The following is a 26,548-nucleotide window of genomic DNA, read 5'->3' on the forward strand; positions in this document are numbered from 1 at the left end:
TTAATTCTTTTCTGTAAGGAATAAATACTTGATGCCTTAAAATAATATCAAAACCAAGGGTACAGTTAGCTCAGAAAACCCACATCAACTGCCTCAAAAGAAAGATTTCAATCTGTCAAAGCAAATGCATTTTTAATAGCAAATGGTATCACCTCAAGTTTCTAGAACATCTTCCACAGCAATCATTAGCCGCAAGGGCAATTTGGTGAGTGAACTCTCCTGAGCAGCAGAGTGCGTGCTGCAGCCCTGCTTTTTTCTGAAGGAACGGCAAGCATGCAGGTTATTAAACGTGTATGCAGTGCCTTTATTCATTCTGTACAAGGCTGCCTTCCAATCTTTGGTGGAGAATATTTAGCACATGTTCCAAATTGGATACAAAATTGCTGATGCAGAGAAGAGTTTGACTAAAGAGTCAGCAGAACCTGTGGAAAAGCTCAGAAGCAGCCCTTATTTTAATGTTTCTTAAACACACGGGTACACACGCACGCTCTTGCAAACGCACGCTCTTGCAAACGCAGACAGCACCTCTAGACGCTACTGCTTCATTAGCTGACTCGTAAGGAAGTGGGGAGACACGGGCAGGACGAATTACTTCGCGTTTTAAAGCCAAAATTTTAAACTGGTGCCTGCAGGTAGCAGGAGGCATGGAAAGGCACACCCCTGTTCAGACGGTACCTGCTGACTCCCTCCTGCTCATCTGTATGTCGTGTCAGCTGTGCCCTCCAGCCCCTCCCCACCTGCCCCAAAAATCAGAGGAAAGAAAGGGATGTTAATGAATTGTTTCAGCTGCTCACCTCATAAATCAGAGGGTATCTGGAAGCTGCTCGGGAGCTGTATTTAGTTAACACAGTGTGAGTTTCATAAAGACGTTGCCTAGCAACAAGGCCCCATCCTTTGGGAAACCAAGTATAATTGGTTATTTTATTTCTTTTTTTTTTTTTTTTTTTTTTGTGGTACGCGGGCCTCTCACTGCCGTGGTCTCTCCCGCTGCGGAGCACAGGCTCCGGACGCGCAGGCTCAGCGGCCATGGCTCACGGGCCCAGCCGCTCCGCGGCATGTGGGATCTTCCGAAACCGGGGCACGAACCCGTGTCCCCTGCATCGGCAGGCGGACTCCCAACCACTGCGCCACCAGGGAAGCCCTATTTTATTTCTTAAAACACAATTGGGACGTGCTCCCACACCCTCATATATACGACAAGCCTTCATTTATTCTTCCTATTCCTTACAAAATGATAGGATGGAGCCCAAGAGTGGTATCAGCCTGTATGAAGTTGTGCCACACACCTAAATTCATTCATGTTATGGACAACATGTTGAAGTGCTTAACTTGCGTTATATAAAAACATAATTATTATCACCCCTGCCCTCTGGAGTATTATATTTGACATACTCTCTGTGTTTACTGTCTGAACTACATGGGAACCAACATACACATGTTACCAAACAGAACACATTGCTCTTATATATCCCAGGAATGGACGTTTTTGAGACACACAGTGAAAAAGGGGAGGGAGTGGTGAGAATAAGGCAGAAACTAGAGAGATCGCGATGAAGAACTGTACTGGCTGTGCGCTGGGAACAAAGAAGATGCACAGGAAAGGAGAGAGGAAAAGTCATGAGCTCTTTGGACAATTCAGGAAGAGTAACTAAACCTCAAAAAGGAATAAGAATAAAACGGTAGCTTCTAATTACCAAAAATCTAAATACTATGTGCCCTTATATATACAGTGGAATATTACTCAGCCATAAAATGAAACGAAATTGAGTCATTTGTAGTGAGGTGGATGGACCTAGAGTCTGTCATACAGAGTGAAGTAAGTCAGAAAGAGAGAGACAAATACCATATGCTAACTAACACATATATAGAGAATCTTAAAAAAAAAAACCATACTGAGGAACCTAGTTGCAGGGCAGGAATAAAGATGTAGCTATAGAGAATGGACTTGAGGACACAGGGTAAGAGGGGGAAGCTGGGGTGAAATGAGAGTAGCAGCGACGTATATACACTACCGAAGGTAAAATAATCGGCTGGTGGGGAGCAGCCACATAGCACAGGGAGACCAGCTCTGTGCTTTGTGACCACCTAGAGGGGTGGGATAGGGAGGGTGGGAGGGAGACGCAAGAGGGAGGGGATACGGGGTCATGTGTCTGCATGTGGCTGATTCGCTTTGTCGTGCAATAGAAACTAACACAGTGTTGTGAAGCAATTACGCTCCAATAAAGATCTATTAAAAATAAATAATAAATAAATACTATGTGCCCTGAGGGGCCTCAGAGCACTCGTGACTCTTTATTAAAATACACCGTGACCTTGACTGCTTCTTCCCTCTAGCTTTCTGAGTTCTGAACCTATGTCTTGTTCACAGTTGTCCTTAGAATTTAGCATCAGGCCTAAATCAAAGTTAGATAATCATCAGCTAAATGAAGAAAGAGGTTTTCCTCCCAAACATGTTCATTTCAAACACGTAGTCATCACAGCATCCCACCTGCGTAGGCAATATTTTCCCAATTAAGAGTGAAAAAACTAAAAAGCAAATGAATTACAGTCACTTGGCCAAGATCCAAATCACGATCGACATGAAAGTGTCTCTGATTCCCACCACCTTTTCCATCACACAGGCCCAATACAAGATGGAGAAATAGACGAAAGAAGCAAAGATGCTGAAAACTAGGGAGCAGAAAGGGAAGGCGTCGTCAGAAACAACGCTCTTCCTCTGAGACTGGGAATGAGGCAAGCACAACCCCCGCCTAGCACTACCGACCTTGAGCTTGTGCTTGAAGTTACAGTTACAGCGCAGCAGAGCAGCGATAGGGGATGAAAGCCCTGCGGGCTAGAGAGGGAGAACGGAAACTGCCTTTGTTCTTTGTCTATGTAGAAAAATCCCAAAGAGCCAACAAAAATCCCATGGAACTAATACGCAATTACAGCAAGGTCGCAGGAGACACAGTTAATATACAAAAGTCAACTGCTTCCCTGTATATCAGCCATGAGAATTGGAACTTGAAATTAAAATCACAGTACCATTTACAATAGCCCATTAAAAAGGGAATACTTTGGTATAATTCTAACAAGTAACGTTTTATATGTGGAAAACTATAAAGTGCTGAGGAAAGAAATCAAAGATGATCAAGATAAACAAGGAGAGAGATTTTATATTCATGGATTAGAAGACTCAATATTTTCAAGATATCGATTCCTCCTAACTTGATCTATGGAATCAGTACAATCCCAATAAAAATCCCAGCAAGCTCTTTGTGGGTATCAAGAGGCTGCGTCTCAGACTTCTATGGAGAGAACCCATAACGGCCAACACGAAGCTGAAGCAGAAGGACCAAACCCGAGGACGTGGGGTCCCTGATTCAGGACTTGCTATAAAGCTACAGGAATCAAGACAGAGCAATTTTTTTGAAGACTGAACATATAGATCCCTGGAACAGAACAGCAAGCCCAAAAATAGAGCCAAGAAAAAAGACAGAGTCAATCTGATCTTGACAAAGGAACAAAGGCAATTCAATGGAGAAAAGGATAGTCTTTCACTGACCCCCCCCCCAAAAAAAAAGAAAGAAAGGAATCCAAATATGAATGTTATCCTTTCACAAAACATCCTTTAACACAGACTGAATCACAGACCTAAACATAATCACAGTCTTATATAAAGATTCTAGGAGAAAACCTGTATGACTTTGGGTTTGGCAATGAGCTTTTAAAAGGAACACCAAAAGCATGGTCCATAAAAGAAAAAATTTGATGTTAGGAAATATTAAAATTGAAAACTTCTGCTTTGCAGAAGATACTGTTGGGAGGATGAAAAAAAAGCCACAGATTGGAAGAAAATATTTGCAAAATATCTATCTGATAGGGACTTGTTTCCAAAATATGCAAAGAACCCAACACCCAGCAAGAAAACAACCAACCTAATTTTAAAAATGCCAAAATATTTGCGCAAACACCTCATCAAAGAATATACAGATAGCAAGAAAGCTCTTCAAAAGGTACTCAACAAAATTTATTAGTGGATTGCAGGTTAAAAAATGAGATAATATTACACACCTTTTAAAATGGCTAAAACCCAAAACGTTGACAATATCAAATGCTGGGGAGGATTCTCATCACTAAGAATTCTCATTCCTTACTGGTGGGAATTCAAAAAGAGAGTTTGGGGGTCTCTTACAAAGCTAACACAGTGCAGGAATTGCACTCCTAGGTAATTACTCAACTAATTTAAAAATTTATGTTTACGCAAAAGCTGCACGCAAATGTTTATAGCAGCTTTATTCATAACTGCCAAAAACTGAAGTGACCAAGATGCTGTTTATTCATAGAATGAACAATAAATAAACAAACGAACAAATAAATAGAAATGATCTATCCAGCTCCAAAAAGACATGGAGAAAACTCAAATGGATATCACTAAGCAAAAGAAGCCAGTCTGAAAAGGATATATACTCTGATCCCATCTGTAAGACGTTCTGAAAAGGCAAAACTAAAGGACAGTGAAATGACTAGTGGCTGCCAGGAGTTCGGGCAGAGGGAAGAGGTTGAATGGATGAAGCACAGGGATTTATAGGGCGAGGAGACCATTCTTTATGATACAGTAATAATGGACACGTGACATTGTGCATTTGTCAAACCCCATAGAACTTCGGAGAAAAAGCAGTCCACCTTCACATATGCGCGTTAGGAAGCTAGGGGGCGCAAAGCGAAGTGTGACAAGTAATCTAGCTGCATTACAGGTGTGCGTCAGCCCCTTACCGAGAGGGGTGGGCAAACGCGCTGCCTGAGCGACTTTGGAAACGAGTGGCGTCTGAGAGACACAGGCTACGGGCTGAGACCCTCCTTGATGAAGCTGTCCCACGCGAGGGTGTAGTGACAATCCTGACACTGCTATGCATGCATACTGAAATTAAACAAGCACCTGGCGGGGGGGAACAGCTTCTCACTGTGCGGTGGGAATTTACAGACACAAGCAGGGGGACAGCTAGAACAGTCCATGGGCAAGGAAGACAGCGGGGAGGTATCAGTATGAACCCATGTTTAGCTTAATATAGACAGAGGTGGTTACATATAGAAATACTCATAGATAAGTGAATCTACAAAGGTTATTGTCTGTCTTTTTAAAGATGGCTCTTCGGGGCTATAATTCATGTACCTTAACACCAGCTACTTAAAGTGTACAATTTAGATGCTTTTAGTAGTTTCACAGTTATGCATCCATCATCACAATCAATTTTAGAACATTTGTATTCAATATTCCAAAATGTACCTAGAACCCCTCACTCCTGATTCCGCCCCCCCCCATTCTAACCTTAGGCATTTAATCTATGTTCTATGTCTATGGATTTGCCTATTATGGACATTCCACATAAATGAAATTATACAGTATGTAGTCCTTTGTGTCTGTCTTCTAACTACGATGTTTTTAAGGTTCATCCATGTTGCAGCATGTATCAATACTTCGTTTCTTAAATTGTCAGATAACATTCCACTGTATGGGTATACCACACTTTATCCCTCCCTCCACATTTAGGGTGTTTATAGGATTTGGCTACTAAGAATCATGCTGCTATGAACATCTGTGGACAAGTTTTTCCGTGGACACGCGTGATCGTTTTTCCCGAGTGTATACCAAAGAGTGAAAACTGGGACTGCCAGGCTGTTCCAGTGAAGCTGGACATTCTATGTTCTCACCAGCATTGTCCGAGGACCCCAGCTTCTCCACATCTTCAGGACCACTTGTTCTTATCTGTCTTTTTGATTATAAACATCCTAGTGGCTATAAAGTGTACCTCATTGTGGTCTTGATATACATTTCCTTGATGGCTAATGATGTTGAGCACTTCTTCATTTCCTTATTGGCCAATTATACATCTTCTTTGTAATAAAAACATCTATTCAAATCCTTTGCTCATTTTTTATTGCCCATTTTATTAATGAGTCATAAGTTTCCGACTGATTCTTGAAAGATATTTTTGGCATATATAGAAATCTGGGTTGATAGTTCTTTCTCTTCAGCAGTTGAAAAAATACCATGCCACCTCCTTCCAGTTTCCATTGTTTCTGGGGAAAACTCTACTATCATTTGAATGGTTTTTCCCCTATTCCTAAAGTATTATTGTGTCTTGCTGCTTTTAAGTTTTTTCTTTGTCTTTAGTTTTCAGGATTTGACTATGATGTGTCTTAACACAGGCTTCTTGGGTTTATCCTTTTGAGATCTGCCCCCCTTCTTTAGGTTTATGTCAGTTGCAAACTTTGGGGAGTTTTCAGGGATTATTTCTTCAAGCACTGTTTGAGCTCTGACCTCCTTCTCTTTTCCTGGGACTCTGATGATATAAACGCTGGATCTTTCATTATAGTCTCATGGGTCCCTTATTTTTTTCAGACCAGTTTTTCTCTTTAGTTCAGAAAGGGTAATTTTTATTGTTCTGTCTTCAAGTTAATTGGTTCTTTCCTCTGTCCTCTCCATGCTGCTCTTGAGCCCATCCACTGAGTTTTTATTTCAGTTGAATTTTCAGTTCTACAATTTCCAGTTGCTTTTTGCTGAGACTTTCTCTTTTCTCATTTGTTTCAATCCTGTTTGTAACAGACCTGAAACCATTTTATGACAGCTACTTCCCAATCCTTGTTAGATAATTGTAACATCCGTGACATTGCAAGGTGGGCATCTGTTGATCGTCTTTTCTTATTCGAGGTGAGAATTTCCTTGTTACTCCTGGTCATAGGTGGGAAAGTTCCAGCTGTTCCAGGCCTCCGCTGACAAGAGCCTGGGTGGGAAGTGCAGGGCTGCCTGGTCACTGTTCCCTGAGAGGCCTCCACCGCGGTCTCATCATAAATGTGCTACAGTAAATCCTGACTTTCCACGAGGCCTCCTCCAGTACTTCTCCAGGGCAAGGTGGAGGAAACAACATATTTTTAAACAGCAGATTTCTCTATCTGTGGTACAAAACAACTGATGAAGTCAGTTCCAAGGGAGAAAAATAATAAATATACCAATGACAAAAATGACAGTTTTGGCCAAAACTTTCACTATATAATCTATTATGTTAAACATGTAGGATAGTATTTACATAAATAATATAGGCCTTATTTTCACATTATTATCTATTTCATTTCACCTAGTTTGTATGAGTCTTCATTTCCAGAACAATGCAAATTTTAGTCTATCAATCTACGTTTAATTTCATTGAAGTATTACAAATTTAATTAAAATAATTTATATGAAGCAATATAACCTTCATAAATCTATAAACTTTAGAATATCCTTAGGCTCCTTTTCACTAATACCATATTAAGAGCACTTTGGAGGGGCTTCGCTGGTGGCGAAGTGGTTGAGAGTCCGCCTGCCGATGCAGGGGACACGGGTTTGTGCCCCGGTCCGGGAAGATCCCACGTGCCGCGGAGCGGCTGGGCCCGTGAGCCATGGCCGCTGAGCCTGCGCGTCCGGAGCCTGTGCTCCGCAACGGGAGAGGCCGCGACAGTGAGAGGCCCGCGTACCGCCAAAAAAAAAAGCACTTTTGTTTGAAGCAATAATAATGAAACTGCTTTGCATCTAAAAAGGACTGACTCACAGAATGATTCTTTTGAGGTGAGAAGTTTTGTTTCCTAATATTATACAGAAAGATTACTTATCCAGTTTAAATTGCTCATCCAGGATAATCATTGGAGGCAAAGTGAACTAGAGAAAGGGACAAGTATCCACAGCAGGGGCCCATCAGTTATTTTAGGAAACAACTACGACCCCACGTTAGGTTATAGAACTGAGAGGAATACAAGTTAGAAGTGGTTAGAAAGCAGAAAGTGGGAAGAAGGGACCCAGGCTTTATTTTTCACTTCTACAATCTTCTACGGTAATGTGGTCACATTTAATGCTGTCACAGCCAATTCTGTAAATCAGATGTTCTCTCCTTCCCGCTCACAGGAACCGAGATTCAGAGAAGGAAGTTAACTCACACAGGGTCACAAAGCTAGCAAATGGCCAGGCTGAGATGACAAGCCAGATCTGTCTGATTTTAGAGCCAATAGATTTTCCACCGTAACACACAAACACACAAACACACACACACACACACAAGTAACCTTGGTTCTGACACTCTTTTGAGTCAGATATACTAAATTCTTTCTCTAGGATAACACACAACAAAATGATGAATAAAAGAAGGCACACAAACAAAAAATAATGTCGAAGTGTAACCAGGGCAATAAGAAGAAAAAAATTTCATGGTTGTCAGAAAGGAAGACTAATTGTCTCCTGATAGGTAAGAAGGTTCCACCCAAACTGTGGCCCTGATCGCATCCACCGCGGGCCCAGGACTGGAAGGACCAGGGAGGGAGAAAAGCGGCTCGTGTTGTGTGTAAGAATGAACATTTCTTCCACTATTTGCCCATTTTGAATCTGGCTCTGGATGAAAGATTTAAAAGCTAATTCTCCTGAGAACTTGTCAACGTGAATTGGCCTACACGTGGGTTTGAGATGATATGCAGTCTACCTGTGTGGTCTCGAATCCCCAGTGGAGAATTTAGCTTAAAGAATACCTGGGTCGCCAGTAGCCTCAGGCACCTTGAAAAAGCAAATGAAAATGAAAATTCTGTCTTTGTAACACACTGTAGAGCCAAACCCAAGAAATTCCCACAGAGCACCAAAGGACATGAACTCAGGGTGAAAATTCGCAGAGCACAACGAGTGAGTCGGCAGAACAGCAAACAGGCAAACAAGGAACAAGTGGCGGGTTAGGTTCTGTAGAGACTGCAGATCCTAGAATTCCAGACGCACCACGTAAGTAGGATTTTTAGAATGATGAATAGAACAGGAGGAGAAATCAAACGTACGATAGTGATATCAAATATTATGCATCAAATATAAAATGGGACAGACTAGAACTTCTAGAAGAAAAAAAGTTTCCAGAATCAGAATTTCAATACATAGTTTAAGCAACAGACTAAATCTAACCAGAGAGAGAGAGTTCCTGAACTGAAAGGAAAGCAGAGGGAGTTGCCGTCTGGCCTCCAAGGCCAGACCATCTGGCGCAGAGTATGGAGCAACAGAAGACAGTGAGGACTCGGGGGCTGACGTAACGCCCACCTACAGGTCAGGACCACAGGCAAGAGCAGAGAGAGGGAGATAAGCAAAAGCTTTTTAAATGATTATGATTGTTCTGAATTGAAGAAATGCATAAATCCTCATATTCAAGAATTCCTGACTCCCGTGCAAAGTAAATAAAAATAAATCTTCATAGTTGCATCACAGTGAAACTGCAGGTCACCACAGGTGGGGATTCCTAAATATCCAATGCTCTTGAAAGAAGGGTCAGGCTCCCTACAGAGAAAGCATAAGTAATAGATGGTAGACTTTCCAAAACTCTACCTCAACCTGACAGTTGGGGGAAAAATGTATAATAAAATAAAGCAAAATGTCAACCTTCTTACAAGATAAAGAAAAACCACCAAACAAAACATTTTAAATATCTATCTACCAATTATCTACATACATATATTGAACATAGGCAGGTAGATAAATAGATAGATAGACAATATTCTATACATATACATATACACAAACACACACACAATGTGAGATAGATAGATACATGACAGATAGAGCGAGCTTAGGGAAAGATTTATATTATTTATATGTAGTAAACAAACTTAAAATCAAGAAGATTAGAAACACAAAATGCCAAACAGTTTTTTGTTTTTGTTTTTGTTTTTATGGAAAGAAGAAAGGGCATCAGTGAGGGCAGGGGAGCTTCAGAGTGAAGGGTAACATTTTCCTTCTTAAACTGGTGACGGGCACATGGGTGACCATATCCTTCTTGCTCTGTGAGTTCAAATTATATGTTATAAAAATTCATTTCTATGAATATGTAAGTGGAGCAATCTGGCCTAGAGCTGGTCTAATGCCAACACCCGTGCTCTGTCTGTTGATGTGGAAGCACACTCACTTGGCAGGCGGGGCTGCTCTCATGTACGTCAGTCCTTAATCCTCACCTGGTGCACCTGTGACAACGCACATCACCTTTCCTACGAGAATGCATTCCTTTCTTGGATAACTCGGTAGTAGAGAGATTACCAAATAGTGAGCAACAATCCAGAAGACCACCTCTGTGCATATAAGTTGTAAGTGCTGAGATTAATAAAGGAAAAATGATTTTATTGCATGAGTTACTTAAAAATGCTAAACATAAAATAATAGGGATTTAAAAATATACTATTAATAAGGAACACACCCAGATCGGTGACTGTAGGCTGATTCAAGTTGGCAGATAAACTACATTTCAAACCAAACAAATTAGCAATCTGGATTGAGAAGCCATGGTTGCTAAGGCGGCAAAATCTATTATGTGTATGTCCAATGTATGACAACCATAATAGGATTTATAAATTAGAAGACTAATTCAGTATGTATTGTGGTGATGACTTGTTATTCTGTCCATTCAAGCATTTCATTCACTATTTCAAAAAAAGTGTTTGTTATTATTCTTACATACTTTTATTTCAGTAATTGTGCATGTAATCATTATAATATATTCAGGCATACAATTGGATGTTTCTGACAAAGACTCAGTGGCAATAAACTTCAAAAGTAATATAATAAAGAAATGATATTTTTGTTCTACAAATGAAAGATTTAAGACTTGTCAATAAATTTGCTTTATACGTAAGAAGCAAATCTTTTTTTAAAGTTGTTTTGAGGGTAAAATAAAACTTACGGTGCAGGATAGATTACAGATCATGTTAAGCATAATGTCCTTAACACCCTTTATATACATTGTAGACCTAACGACGATCTCGTGAGAAAAATTGGCTCAGTTTATAAAGTGTACTTCTCCCATTTCTTTACCATTATTGTTCTTGGGGTAAATATCATCACTCATTTTCTTTTTCATCTGGGAGATTCTTCAACTAATAACACCAGACTGTCTCCTGCATCTGGTCTGTGTGTCACCATCCCAGGAGCTGCCAGCATCATGACCTCGTTGTTGCCGGGGCACCACTGCTGTTGCCGGTGACCTATCACAACTGCTGCCACTGAGGGACCATCCCCGCGTGGCCAACACCAGGGGTCTGGAGACAACATCTTTACTGGAACTAGTCTTCCTTCCAGGACCTCCTCATCTACTGCAGCTTAAGCCCTGGGAAATTTAGGAACATCAGTGGCCCCAGTGGTGACTGCTGACTGTTGCAAAAAACAAACAGCACACGAGGAAAAGGAGAGAAGGGTTCCGGCACTGTCTTGTAAAGTCAGCAACTTCTCTGACAACAACAGAGAAAGCGCCCTGGTTCAAGATCATCCTTTGTTCATTCTTCTTTTATAAAATCACAGTGAGCTAGACCACAGTGACCTACCTATAACTTTTTTTTTTTAATTTTTAGAAGTATCCATACCTTCTCCTTTCCTAATCTTATTAGCAGCATTTTTGGAATGGCTGTCTCCAAAACAGAACAGGTTAAAAGGAGAAGCAGACACATACAATACCCTTCACTCCTTCATTCATAAATATAAAATCAAATGTAAAAAGATCAGGATTAAGCCGATACCTTCTGTTCTGATTTTACTTTACTAATGACCCCTTTTACCTCTAAAACCGATTGGGGAAAAATCACATATATTTACTTAGAATAGATCAAATTTTATTGCATGTTCTAATAGGTACTTGTTGGCATTGAGATTTCTTTTTTAAATTTGAAAAATATATATAATGTGTATATTGTGCGTGTGCGTGTGTGTGTGTGTTTGCGTGCGTGTGTGTGTTCACAGATTCTGATTTCTGTATTAAATGGCTCTTTGATGGGAAAAAAGAGAAAAAAAATCTGAGGATACACATACCATCCATCTTAGATGAGCTGGTGAGAATCCACCCCAGTGAGCACATAGCCTACTGTAGCTGCGATCTCTCTCCTGATCAAATTTTCCACAGATAAGGAACCTCACCCCCGACTTCTCTGCATCCCATCCCATCCCATCACATGTGGAGTGAGCACTGACTCTTATTGCAAAAGGCAGATATTAGCTTCTCTTAACGCTGCCTTCAGGAAATTATGGTTTCACACGTGGGATTACTAACTGCATGTTTTCTCCCACAAGGAAAACTAAAGGAAGTTGCTTAACTTTGTTGATTCTAAATCCTAACGACGCTCATTAGAACTCTGATTATAGTGACGCTATATATCTGGTCGTTCTGTCATATTTAGACTTCAATCTCCAAGATTTTCTTATTGTTTACTGGCAACACCTTTGAAACTGGTGTGTCTGTGATGAAATATGCGGCCATCTCATATTGATTTTAGTCTCATTGGCCTTTTAAAAATATTTTGCCAACATTTAAAACCAGCCTTGGCTAAATTTGATGTTCCTTCAGGGCAGCACTGAAAGAGATAATATCCCGGGGACAGACACAGCTTCCTCTGACTTAGGGGGCGGGTCACTCAGGAGACTGACAGGGACCGAACATTCAATTTCTGAGCACAAGGGAAGGTGATTTCTTCCTCTTATAGTAACTGAAGCTTTCACATTTCTACCTGATGGACAATTGCTCTGTATCATTCTGATATATGTAACATATGTGTATATATATATGTAATATATCTTTTCCAAAAAAAAAGGAGAAAGAAGGAAGGAAGGAAGGGAAGGAAAGAAAGGAAGAGAAAGAAAGAAAGGAAGGAAGAAAGAAATTGACCACTACTCTTTTATTAACTAAAAGAAAGAAAGGGCAACCCCGTGGGCACAATTTAATCAGCCTTGACAGCCAGAACCGTGATTCAGGATACTTTAAATGGTCTGTGACAAAAGAACAGTTAACAGTCTGCAGAATGTCCATTTTCTTTAGTTAGCAGGAGCCTAAAGGACCCAGTGTGACTCCACAGGATGTTAGTGAGAAGTGTGGTAGAAGCTCAAGTTCAGCATTATTCACCCCAACAAAACACTGAGATAAGTCTGTTAATAAGCTACAAATTAAATCTACCTGCTAAGCCACTACTGATGTCTAGGGAATCCAGGGAGCTGCCTGTATGACACTTGCTGTAGTTTTCTTCTGAAATCATACATGACAACACTGTTAAGATGATGTCTTCAATGTTATTGCGCAATCAATGATAAACTTTAAAACTTCCTGTTTTATGGTAAAATTGTTCTGTCAAATTCAATTTAACATCACCCGTTGAAAAGGGGACAACAGGCCCAAATGGAGTTCCTTGTGCTAAGCCCACGTCGGCAGACACTTAACGCTTAACCTAAGTGCGGTTTCAGCCTCTCGCAGGACTATCGCATGGTTTAGCCACTCAGCCTGGAATTCGCTGCTCAGTGCTAGAGAGTAATCCTCTCCCACAGACCCCTAAAACTCCCCTCAGGAGGGTGAACTTCCCTGAAACAAAGCATTCTTTGTTAATAAGTTCCTTTTTCTTCCCCCACTCCACCTTTAAAAACCTTTCCCCTTCTGCAGCTCAGTGGAGCGCCTTTCTATTTGCCAGATGGGGTGCCGCCCAATTCATGAAATTTTGAATAAAGCCAATTAGCTCTTTAAATTTACTCCGTTGATTTTCATTATTTATCAGATTTGGTGCCCGCGGTAGGACCAGAGGAGACCTTTGAAGGCTTTGGGGACGATGAGAAACACAGATGTGGTTCCGGAGAAGCCTTTGAGCCCACTGTCTTCATCACCGTTTCTGAGAGCTCTCGGTTCCGAACTAGGTATCTGATCTGCTTTCCCATCCGGGGCTCAGCAGGTCAGCTTGAGCAGAGGCAGAGGGCTCCATCCAGAACCCCAGTCCCCGGCCCTGGGTTCAGCCTGCACTTCCCAGTTGTCTGGGACCCCATTCTCCAGGTCCCCTCCCCAGTCCGCGCTTACTGGGCTCTGATGGTTCATTGCTGGGAATTGCTGGCGGTGTGTTAAGGTGCATGAGCTTGTTTGTCTTGTTTTGTGTAGATAAAGGCTATTGCTAATGGGGATCTTGGAAGCCCAAAAAAGCCACAAAAATTGGTGGGTACGAGTCAAGAATTTAAGAGCTGTGAGACGCTTGCCACCAAACCCTCCTGTGTTAGGATAAGACTCATCTGTTAGAATAATGGGTCAGAACAGGTTAGACTGACGCTAGGTCACCCGCCAACCTCAAGAAAATTTCTGTGTGATGAAGTACACAGTAAACCATCACACAATCTCCAGCCCAGCAGCACATCCCTTTCAAGTATTGGTTTGGCTCCAAGAGAACTGAAGGCTTAGCTTAAAAAAGATAAAATAAACCAAACAACAAATAAATAAATAATAAAGATGGGAACCTTAAAATCCAAACACTTAGAGACCATTGTAGGATTATTATTTGGCCTAATTCAAATATTGTTGCATGTTAGGAACAGGAAGTCTGGAGGAGAGGGAGAGAGATGGGGGAACAGTTTGCCAGTGGAGCAGTCAGAAGACACAACATTTACCAATTAAACTCACAGTCTTGCATGGGCACAACTCATGATGGTGCCACAAAACAATGACAACAGTCACATCCAAAATCACTGATCACAGACTACCGTAAAATACAGTAATAGCCCAAACATTTGAAATATTGCAGGTACTACCAAAATGTGACACAGAGACACAAAGTGAGCAAATGCTGTTCAAAAAAAGGTCCTAACAGACTTGCTCGACACAGGGTTGCCATAAAACTTCAATCTGTAAAAAATACAATACCTGCGAAGTGCAATAAAGCAAAGTGCAGCAAAGTGAGGTATACGTGTAGCTTCATTTAAAAAAAATTCATTGCAAAACACTAATAAAATTTTAAGGACATAAGAGGTACCCTCCCCCTCAAAAAAAAAGAGAAAGACTGTGAGGCTGACCTAACCCTGGTGACCCCTCTCTCCTCCTTTGCTGGAATGCAGTACTTGCTCTACTAACCTGTCTGAATTGTCTTTTCCCTCTGAAGAGAAGACTCGACCATAAGCATTGCCAAGTCAGTGGCCTTACAAACAACACCGTATCCACCCTCAAAGGGGGACCCCAATTTGGGCCCCTCCCAAAGCTGACAGGACTCTGAGGGCTTTCTGGGAGACTGCTGCATTATTTCCTGAAACAACTATGAAAAGCAGAAATTAAAATTTAAAAAGAAAACCTAAAGCCTTGTAAAGGATTTATGGGTAGATCAACCTATGATGTCATTTAAGTTGCAACCAAATTCCTTGAGGAATTAAAGGCAACTGTCCTCATCTTACAAATCTTTGCAAATCTAAAACTGCCACTAAAGAGGCAATTCAAAATTTACCTATTCCTTTTTACCAATTCCCAAACTTCCCCTATTTATCTTAAAAGGCTTGTAACTTGCATTCTTTCTCTGCGCCTCTAAGCTGTAAATGTTAAAGTACAAACTTCAGAGAGGTAATGCTTAACCGAAAAAATATCAAAAGAGGGAAAGGCCATTTGAAACTTAGTTTTAGACATCTGTGCAGGTAGCCTTTACTTATTCCATCTTCCAGAAAAGCAACTTAGATCCAACTTCTTTTGTAACTAGTAAAACAGAATCTATGAGGTCTCAGTTTATGTCTGTCTATATGTTTATGTGGGTATATGTATATGTATCTTATGTGATATTTTCCTACCACTAATGGTACCACAAAAAATAATTAGTAAAAAGTCTCTTTTTAATTGGCTTAAATAAAAGAAAGTTCTTATATAAATGAAATTCTCAGAAATATAACAGAAACTAACCCAAATGAATTTCAGATTCATGTGATATGGGAAAATATAAAAGCTAGTTTAAGGTTGTTGGTTTAATTGAAATAGGCATGTCTTTAGAGTTATCAGCATTAAATAAAACTTTTATCCTACCTGAATTTACTAACCAAATTAATTCATGTTATCTCTATTACAAAAATTGTCAGCCAGAAAAATAACTCAGCATAATGACTGACATTGTCCAATGTCTAATGAAGTGTTTCTGGGTAGTCCTTGTAAGAATAATTTAAATAAATAGATGTACGTAGGATAAAAACTTTTTAGGAAAACTTTTTAATTTCCCTAAGTGTTTTTGATAACCTGAAACCTTAGAGTTTTGCTAAGTTAAATGATGAGTTAAGTTAAATTCTTTGAATAACCAGATCATTTCCAAACAAGCTAAAATACTGAAACACTAATTATTGAAGACAGGTTTATCCACTTCCACTTCCTTTTACAGAAAAACTAAAGATATTTGGGTTTATTAATAAACAAGTCCCGTGCCATGCTGAGAAGTTTACTATGAGAAAACACGCATTTCTAGAAATTATAAAAAATAGTTACAGATTTACAGATAAAAATATTTACAAGCCACAGAATGCTAATGTAAAAGATAGTTCACAATTGTTTACTTATTTATTTTCACTAAAAATTAAAGCTTTTTAGGGTTAAAATTTCTAATATATGGAGTTAAAACTACTAGAAATTATAAGAGAAACAACTCTGGATGCAAGGAAAATAGATGTGTTTTGGCGTAAAAAAAGGTATGGATATGGAGATTCATTTTTGTTAGGGAAAAAGAAAATAATTTTCTCCTAAAATAAAGCTGGCTGTTTCAAAATGCAAAAGAGAAAAAGGACAAACAATGGACATAGAAATTTGAAAACAGAAAGAGAGAGACAAGAGAGAGGGAGAGTATTTTTTATGGTCAAGTTAGCTAAAAATTGAATTGTTATCTTTATAAATGTTTTTAAATTAAGCTTTAATACCAATAGTGTACTTATGTAACACTAAAACAGCTTTCTTTTATATGCTAAAATGACAAATTTTCCTTGGACAATTGATCTGTTCTTGATAAGATATTCTGAAAGTTTTTTCTTTACCATTTAAGTAATCCACTTAGAAAGCAAAACTTTTGTATTTTATCAAAACGATTTCCTGTGTTTCATGTTATCTTTATCACCTGGCCTTTGATTACTTAAGTAAACCAAGTCTTCTCAATATTAAAAGAGTTGTTTTGCTCAGAACAATGTAACCTTCTATATATGCCTTTGAAATCTTTTGTCACTTAATTAAATGTATCATTAAATATTGTTTCATACTTATCTGTGATTCTATTTAGTCAAGTGTCCAAACCATTTGATATTTTTGACAAACTTCCCAAAATTAAGATTCTAAATAATGTCTTTTTGACCTGGACATAACTTTGGGATGTTCCAGAGGGCCCCTGAAACATCTCAAAAGATTTGTTCTCTCTCCTCATGAAAGGGGGGGATGTTAGGCTCATTAGGCTTATTTGACAGGTTATATGGGAAATACCGCCAAATAAAAAGTAATACTGAGGGGCTTCCCTGGTGGCGCAGTGGTTGAGAATCTGCCTGCCAAGGCAGGGGACACGGGTTCAAGCCCTGGTGTGGGAAGATCCCACATGCCGCGGAGCAACTAGGCCTGCAAGCCACAACTACTGAGCCTGCGAGTCTGGCTCCGAGCTTGTGTTCTGCAACAAGAGAGGCTGCGACAGTGAGAGGCCCGTGCACCGCGATGAAGAGTGGCCCCCAATTGCCGCAACTAGAGAAAGCCCTCGCACAGAAACGAAGCCCCAACACAGCCAAAAACAAATAAATAAATTTATTTTTTTAAAAAAAGTAATACTGAGCCTTCTTTATGCTGTACTCGTATGGGTATATGTTATAAGTGTTCCTGAATTGTATAAAATTCCTAGAAATCTGATATGTCCTGGTATAATGTTATCAGTCATAATTCTATTTATTATCTTAAAATGTTGTAAGTTACAAAAAATAACCACATTCCCTTGCCAATTCCATTACAATGAACCCTCATCAGGTTTTTACTAATGAGCAGCTTTGAATCCTTTGTCATTTACAGTTATTGTTTTACTCTAATGTTTTTTCGGAAGTGTACGTGCAAAAGTACTTCATCTTCAAGGAGATTCCAGGAAAGGACTTTTGACAAGTACAGGTTTCTGTACTTCTCAGAATGCTAGAGGCCCCCTGGTCTGTTAAGCCCTCTCTCTGGTTAACAATCCCAAACTTGGGGAAATTTGCATCTAAGCTCCGCCTAGGCAAAGAAAACACCCAAGGCAAGAGAAACACTGTTGCGTGGTCTATTCACCCTTAAGACTTTACTTGCCTCCACGGCTGGCACCTTTCCAGTCCTGAGCCACAGGTTCGGATGGGAATTACCAGGAAGCATCCATGATTCAGGGTTTGCTTCCTTTGGTAGGGCTGTCCCTCCCTGGTTAGGAGTAAACATAAATGAGGCTACGATCAGGAACCTCTCATTAACTCTTGAAAGTATTGCAGAATCCACTATTAAAACAACAGCTGCCCAACAAAGATCCTTTGACTCTCTGGCCAAAGTTGTTTTTGATAAGAGGACAGCCCTTGATTAGCTTTTAGCTTGAGCCAGGAGGTGTCTGTGCTGTGGCCAATACCTCCTGCTACACCTGGGTTAACACTTCTGGAGAAGTTGACACTCACGTACACAAGATCAAGCAACTTGGCTTAAAAAGGTGACTCCATCAGTGGGGTCTTTCTATGACTTATTTGACTTCAATTGGTTTGGGTCTTGACCATGACTCCAAAGTGCACTCCAAATACTGGGGATTATCTTGCTTATAACAATCATAGTAGTTTCCCTGGTGAATTGTGTTTTCCCAAGAGCTTTAAATCCAAGTTCTCAGCCACTAACCACCAAGTAAATGATGTCCCTAATACAAGAACTCCAGAAAAGGAACAACAAGAATGACCAACTTAGATATTGTGAACCCGAAGCCGTGAATGTCCCAGGGATTAAACCAAACAGCATGCCCTGTCGATACCACACAGAGGATCAGATAAAACCACGAGAGCTTCAGAGCAGTAGCTGAGCGTGGCGCTCATGCCTTACATTTTGATCACATCTCTCAGAGAAGCTGAGAGTCTGAGCAAAAGGGAAAATTGTTTAAAAAGAGAAAATAGGCCCAAGATGGAATCACTTGTGTTAGGAGCACGTCACCAGACTGAATCTTAATACTTAACCTAACTGAAGTTTCAGCCTCTCCCAGGACCGTCACCTTTAACCAGTCAACTTGGAATTCCCTGGTCAACACTAGTGAGTAAACCTCCTGCCCTCACAGACCCCATCTTTTCCCCTTAGGAGGACAACCTCCACTGAAACAAGACATTCTTTGGGAAAAATTTCCTTTTTCTGCCCCCTTTCTCCCTTTGAAAACCTCTTCTTTTAAACAGCTTGGCAGATGGGATGCTGCCCGATTCATGGATCACTGCACAAAGCTAATTAGATCTTTAAATCTGCTCAGTTAAAATTTTGTTATTTAACACACCTAAGGATGTCCTCCAGAGCTGCACTTCAGCACCAGGGAGCAGACCGATGGGTTCTGAGACAACTTATGGCTCCTTCAGAGACTGGATTAGCATCAGGGTCATACGTTAACTGTTTAGAGCACAGACAGAGCTTGCTACAGCACCTAGCTTGATTCTATCGAGGAGGCCCACAGAATTATTCATGCACAATCCCCTGGGGAGAAGCCTTGCCACTGAGTTCCGGGACCACTACCTAAAGCCTCCTGCTTCTCCGATGCCAAGAGGTGGGCTCCACCTTTGCACCACCTCTGAAGGTTCACTGTGATGCAAGATGCCATCAGGGCAGGGAACCTGCCACTCACTGTTCTCATTTAGTCCTCGGTGTTGAAGTGTAGAACCCACCCTCTCGTGATTACAAATACAAGTATCACTCTAGTCACATAATGACAACTCAGAGTCAATGAGACACCGAGCTGGAGACGGGCCCACTGTACGCCTTTGGACCCAAGTACAAGTCCTTATACAAGGACACTGCTTACTAATACTGAAAACAAAAATTACTGGCTCTGAAAGTAAGAGAAAGAATATTAAGTATGTTCTGTGAATAGACATTTTTATTAACAGCAACAATAAAAAAAAAACCCAGAAAACTTCAAGGGAAGGAAGAGCTACTTACACCAGAATAGAAAGGCTCACCAGACACACATATCACATCCTGTTCCTGGATCATCAGAATATCTTTGGCCAGGTGTAGCCGCACTTTGAAAGGCTCCGGATTACCATCCTGCAGCAAACAAATCCCTGTCTTTGTCTTCAGACAGAAAAAAAAAAAAAGAAAGCAAAACAGAGAAAAGAATTATACTTAGTTTATAGATTATAATTTTATGGCTTATTTATAGCAAAACATGATGAATAACATCTGAAAGCTAGGGAAAATGCACTCTGATGAGTCTGAAACTTAATACAGGTACACAGAAAAGTATAACCTTTTCACATAAAGTAGACCTCAGATAATAGAGATTATGTGAGAAAATCCCCACAAAGATTTGGAAAGTAAGGATTACAGTTTTACAGTATATTTTAAAAATAGTGAAAGTTTTGTTTAATACTTACAATCAATATAAATTTCATAATGGTTTTATTGAGATGCTATTGTTCACACTGTATACAATTCAACGCTTTAAAGTGTTCAATGTTTTTAGTGTAGCAATATGCAGCCATCGCTATAACCAATTTTTGACCATTTTGATCACTCTGTAAAGAAACCTAATATTCCCATCTCTCCATCCTCCCACACCCAGTCCTAGGCAACCACTCATCTACTTACTGTCTTTCTCACAGAATTTTAAACCTGTAAAAACATACCTTCTTATCTTCTCTACCCTCCACTATTTGATCAACCCATTCACCAGCACACATGCACCTTGTACAGAGGAGGGAACCAGGATGAAGAGGTGAAGAACGGCTTGAATTAACACAGCTAATTAAGACACAGCCTGGCTTGAGACCCAAGATTTTTGATTCCCTTTCCACTGTTTTTGCTTCACACATTTCCGGGAATTGTGGAAACAGCCTGTGAATATTTCCAAACTTGTACTGCATGGCTTTAAACCATCAGCTTAGTGATCACAGAGGGAGTCCACACATCTCATCCCTCCTGAAGCAGGTCAGCGTTATAATATTTGCCAGATAAATGGAAATATTCTCCTTAGCAAGGGCACTTTATGGTCTCATTTATCAGAGATGCAAATGGAAATTCTTTTGAAACAGAATATAATCGCTGGCTGCTACTCTGAACTAAAAAGTCAACAAAAACAATGACTACCTTGGAAATTACATTTTCATTTAATAACCATTGAGCCATTCTTAATTTGGATAAAGGGAGAAGTACATAGAAATACATTTTTACCCTTACTATGTAATGAGCACAAAATTCCAGACAAATAATATGAGACTTTCTTTCCCTTGGAATATAAATTAGATGTGGATTGCTAGGGGTTTGTTTCTTTAAAAGAATGTTCCATAATGTTGATGAGAATATACTTAGATATCGCAACTTCCAGAGATAACTCTTTCTGTAAATTGCTTTTTCCCATGTGAAAATACATACCATTATACCCTCTACTATACACAATGTTAAATTGGTCTGTAATTATTTTGTAAGTGTTATAATATCTTTTAAGGAAAAACAAGCTTTTCCAGGAGCCATGATGGCATCAGTCCCTCCTCTGAGGCTATGCATAGCTGGGGCCCCTAAATCGCATCCATTAATCTACCACAGAGCTTAACTCAAGTGCGTATGTCTAAAGGACAAAAGAATGTCAGCAAAAGCAAATTATATTTTCCTTAATACAGACACAATTTTTGTACATTTTTCACATGGAAAAGTCTCTCATGCTTACAAGGTGATCTTGGCCAGGGGCCAACATCAGGACTTCTGAGATGCAGGGGAGAGAGGGGCAGGAGATAATATCAAAGCTAAGGGAACAAAATTGGGCACATTTGCTGATTTTTAGATGTACAGTACATTCCAAGCCATTTTTTCCCCAGAAGTGTAATGGAATAGCTGGCAATCACAAATAAAGCCCTGTCTCAACTTGTGGATGAAAGAGGGGTTTTTCCCTGAGATCCCATAAATACATTATTGTTACACATCAAAGAGATCGCAAAGATTGCCAGGGAAAGTTTGAGGAACTAAAACACAGCTATGAGGTTTCTCTCATCACATTTCTGATATGGTCAAAGCTCCATTCACTCAAGTAATGTGTGAAATGTCCCCTAACTATTAGATGATTGTCTGGAAAACAGAACACAGACTTGGAGCCCATGCTTGACTCTTCAGAGGACAAGACTGAAGGAAAATAAAGAATGAGGCAACTTTTTGTTAGAATATATATATATATATGTATACACCAATACATAGCTGTTTGGAGAAAATAACAAGCTGAGAGATAATGAAGCTAACAACACATTCACATTAAAATACATTTTCCAGGCATTACAGATGCTACATTTTTTCTATTACGAAAATTCAGCCTATGGACACGAAAATACATTAAAAATCCGACACACACATCCACTTTGCCAATACTGTGTAACGTTAACAGTGAGTCAGACATGAATTAGACAATCACCTTTGGCCTCAGAGTATTCCTACTTCTAAAAATGTACATGTATAAATAACATGCAGTATGATATTGGAGCACTTGATACAGGAGCAACATAGAGGAGGGACTTAACTATTCATGAGAGAAGGGGCATTAGAGGAGGCTCTGTAGATAGAAGAATGTGTGGCTTGTCTTGAAAAAATAAATCAAGAAAACAATAATTAGAGAAGGCAAAAGTAATTTCATCCAAAAGGGAAAAACTTGAGTGAACATACAGAAGCATGAGAATGCATGCTCCCTGGATGATGGAGAACGCAGCCCCGAGGCCGAGCCCATGGTATGTGGGAGGGGCCGCAGCAGAAGGGCAGGGGGCGGGGCGGTCAGGCCCCTGTATGGTGTGCCCAGCGTGTGAACAGGCGGGAGGTGCCATGGAGGAACCTAAGAGCAGTGAAATAACATAAACGTTTAGAGTTAGGTCTTACGAATGTATTTCTTACAGCAGAGAAGATGGATGGGGGTTGGGGAAGTGAGAACATAGTTACTGTTGCAGAAACATAAACCTTGCGCAGGAAACTCTGGGGACGGGAAGCAACTGGCTCAGACCCGGAGCTGCTACAGTAGCTGGAAGAAGAGGGGTAAAGTCCATTTGGGGCGCCCCCCAGCTCAGAGCAGCACCGCTGGACTGGCATCACCACTGTGAAGGCGGGCTGTGCGCCCTGAAGTATTAATGCCCTTGGCTCTGATAACCCAGGGCAGCAGAGGCGCGGAGATGGGTGAGTCAGGATTTGAACCCGGGCTTCCAGGCTCCAGGCTCTTATCCCCTGGCCCTGGTCCCCTCATGCAGAGGTCTTTGAGGGGATGCCTCCCCCAGTCTTCCCACACACGAGGACAAGGCTATCCGTGTCTCTCACCAGGTAGCACTTTGGTTACCAAGCATCTCCTTATGGGAGTGCAGAGAGTTCTGAGAAGGACACCATCTTGAACCAGCCATTCTTCATGGATCAGAGCGATGGCCAGTGAGGGAAAAATGAGACAGAAACCACTGTGGGCCTGACGGATGCTTTTGCTGCCAAAGCTAGGCTGCTGAGGGAGCACAGGACACTAGCGGATACCGGGAGAGGCTTGACCCACGTGGGCTCATCCCCCATGGACTGCTACAGGGGTGAGAACGGGCAACAGGACACTGAGTGTGGCCGCCGGTGCGGCACAAACTAAAACACTGAGGGCTGCAAAGTCTTTACAGATCTGTGGACCCAGATTGTTCAAAAAATAAAAAAAATCAATCAATAATGATCAATCCCACATTTTAGTATAAACTTAAGACCTGCACTCAGCTTCTTTTTCTTTACTAACATAACAGTCATTTGTCTTCAGACTTTTTTAACTGGGGATGCATCACGCATGAGTGAGGAAATGCATGTGCTACATATAACATACAAATATATTACATAATTATAAAACATACGTAAAACTTGAAAAGTGATAAATACATTCAAAGGCTGTTTTCCTGTCCCTGATGGATGATCCTACATTGCAGCTGGATTTTGCAAAACCCACACTGAAGACTATTTGCTTAGAGGAATATTAAAAGGCAATACCTCTTAATTACTTAAAAGGCAATATGTTTAAACATCTAGTCATTGACTTGTTTTCTGTGAATCAATGAAGTGTGTTCAAGAATTTCCATGGATTTACTCTTTGTTTTAAAAACAAACCTCACATGTAAACTTATTAAGAATGTATGCTTTGTATAAACCAAGTACCTTTGGAAGTTTGAAAAGTAGACTGTCACCCACTTTCTACTTGAAAGTTAAGACCTCTTTAATTTAGGTTCTAGTCCTTGAAAGAACACAAATTGTGTTTTCATGGAACTTTAATATCTGTGCTCCTTTAACCCTGAAGTGTGGAATTTGCAATATCAGATATAATAAACTGCAAGAAACTAGGCAGAGACCATTCTATGCACGATAGTCTTGTAGGAATCCTCATATTTCTGTATTTTGATTGCCAAATCTAATTTAACCTGTCCTGTGAGCCTCTAGTTGTAAGTGACATGTAGTTCCTTATACTGTACCATCTTGTAGTAGCAGTGCACTAAATGCTGTTTCACACAAGATGTTTCAAACTGCATTTTACCCTTTCCTTTGCCTGCTGGGATGGCGTCTTACCTGGCCTCCTCCTTAGCTAAATTCCAGCCACTTTTCAAGCACTTGTACAAAACTCGTATCTCCTTGCAATCTTCAGAGACCGTTCCATCCAAAGATGAGTCCTTAACATTTGGAACTCAGGGCTTTCATTGAATAAATACATTCACCTAACAGTTAATCGGGTATTTAGGCATGACATGTAGTGACTTCCATGACATTTAGTTCCGTGTCACATCATCTGACTTCACCTTATATGCTGTTATCTAAAGAAAATCTTAATAAGTTATTACTCTTTTCATTTTTAAGGATTATTAATCTATAGGACCTAGTACAGTCTTTTATTCATACTGGGATTTTCAATATTTGTTGATTGAATCATAGTCACAGATTATATGTTATTATATGAGACTAAATTATAAGTGTGCATGAATTATTCAACTATTAAATATGTTATAGAGAAATATGTATTTTCATACTCACACAACTAGATGTGATCCTATTTTAAAGAATGTGGATATGAAAGTGAACAATGAGGAAAACCCACACTAAAGATAGAATATTGGTTTACTGGAACACATAGGTTTTTTTTTTTTTGCGGTACACGGGCCTCTCACTGCTGTGGCCTCTCCCGTTGCGGAGCACAGGCTCCGGACGCGCAGGCTCAGCGGCCATGGCTCACGGGCCCAGCTGCTCGGCGGCATGTGGGATCTTCCCGGACCGGGGCACGAACCCGTGTCCCCTGCCTCGGCAGGCAGACTCTCAACCACTGCGCCACCAGGGAAGCCCCTGACGACACTTTTAAACGTGGAGAGGTCAGTACTTTTGCCTGGGTACGCACACACATTTTCTTCTATAACGTGGGTTTTGCATTTGTCCTGATTGTATTCTCTCTCTTCATTTTTGTTTCTTGTCATACTTTTGAATCCCAATTACTTTAAAATAATTACAACATTTTCTTTTTAAGAGAAGAATTTTTTAAACAATAAATAACCCTCCTTTAAAAAAAAAGTCTGTATTAGATAATTAAGATGTTTAAATGAAACTTATCTAGCTACACTTCTATTCCTTCACAAAGAAGAGACTTTTGGCATCTGCGTGGTAATATTCTATCTGGATCTGTCTGATGGACGTGGATATCAAATTTTCATCCTTAGTAGTTTATTATCAGTCAAGAGAAAACAAGTTTCATTTAATGTATCTTTGATATAATTTTCAGCAATGTAGTACTTAAGAAAGAGGCCCAAAATTAGACTCAGGCATTCCAAGCTATACATTATGGTTTTGCTTTTACCTAATTCATTAAATGTCACTCAGCATTCTCGTAAAACCTCTCCATTTGCTCATCTGCAAAGTGGCAGAGTTAAGCTAAATTGTCTTTAAGGTGCAGGTCCACTTAAACGTTCTAAGACTGTGAATTTCTGGCAAACTCTTTGATTCCGGTCCATCTTCAGGGCGATTCGATCATCCTCAGGGCACCATAGAGTCCTGCATCACTTCCAGTCCAGCCAGCATGTGGCAGACACGCGGGAACTGCTCTGACAGTTCTGAGAAGGTCTGCTCCACGCTGGCAGCGTTGAAATGGTGAGATCCTCAAGGGATCATTGCCGGAGAGCAAAGAACATCTATTACAGAAGTAAGGGTAAGAGGACCTCAACGGCGTCACCATTATAAAAAACAGCTGAACCTTGGACAGAATTTGATGTATGTTTCAAATCAATGAATCAAAACATTTTGTGTAAGAAACGGTCTGGGAAATCAATCTTATACAGCCTCTCACGTCCAAGGTGAACCATGTGTTAGAAACATTGGTCACTGTCCAGTCTCTACCACATGCGTCTCCAATGTGTGTCACGTTGTCTCATTCACACAAATATCCATTCAGATTGATGGGTGCTTTACCACCCAAAACGTAAGATAAAACTTTACAAGAAACTGTAGGTTTACTACATCATACAAAATTAACAGTATGATAACACGTACTGTATTTACAACCAGAAATGACACACTTAAAATTTATGCTTCTAAGTGTAAGCTCGGAAAACAGTATTTTTTTTTTT

General features: G+C 40.2%; 1 protein-coding gene across 1 annotated transcript in view; it reads right to left on the minus strand.

Moving 5' to 3' along the window:
* Positions 1 to 26,548, minus strand: part of SNTG1 (syntrophin gamma 1) — a 460,796-nt gene that overhangs the window by 171,976 nt on the left and 262,272 nt on the right. Inside the window, exon 5 of the mRNA XM_089899181.1 lies at positions 19,914 to 20,048. Within this exon, the coding sequence (XP_089755307.1) occupies positions 19,914 to 20,048 (135 nt within the window). The remainder of the gene's footprint in view (positions 1 to 19,913; positions 20,049 to 26,548) is intronic.

This window comes from Delphinapterus leucas, chromosome 17, assembly GCF_059928025.1.
Source record: "Delphinapterus leucas isolate spDelLeu-1000000601 "Yukka" chromosome 17, BTC_Dleu_Yukka2, whole genome shotgun sequence".
Lineage (NCBI taxonomy): Eukaryota > Metazoa > Chordata > Mammalia > Artiodactyla > Monodontidae > Delphinapterus > Delphinapterus leucas.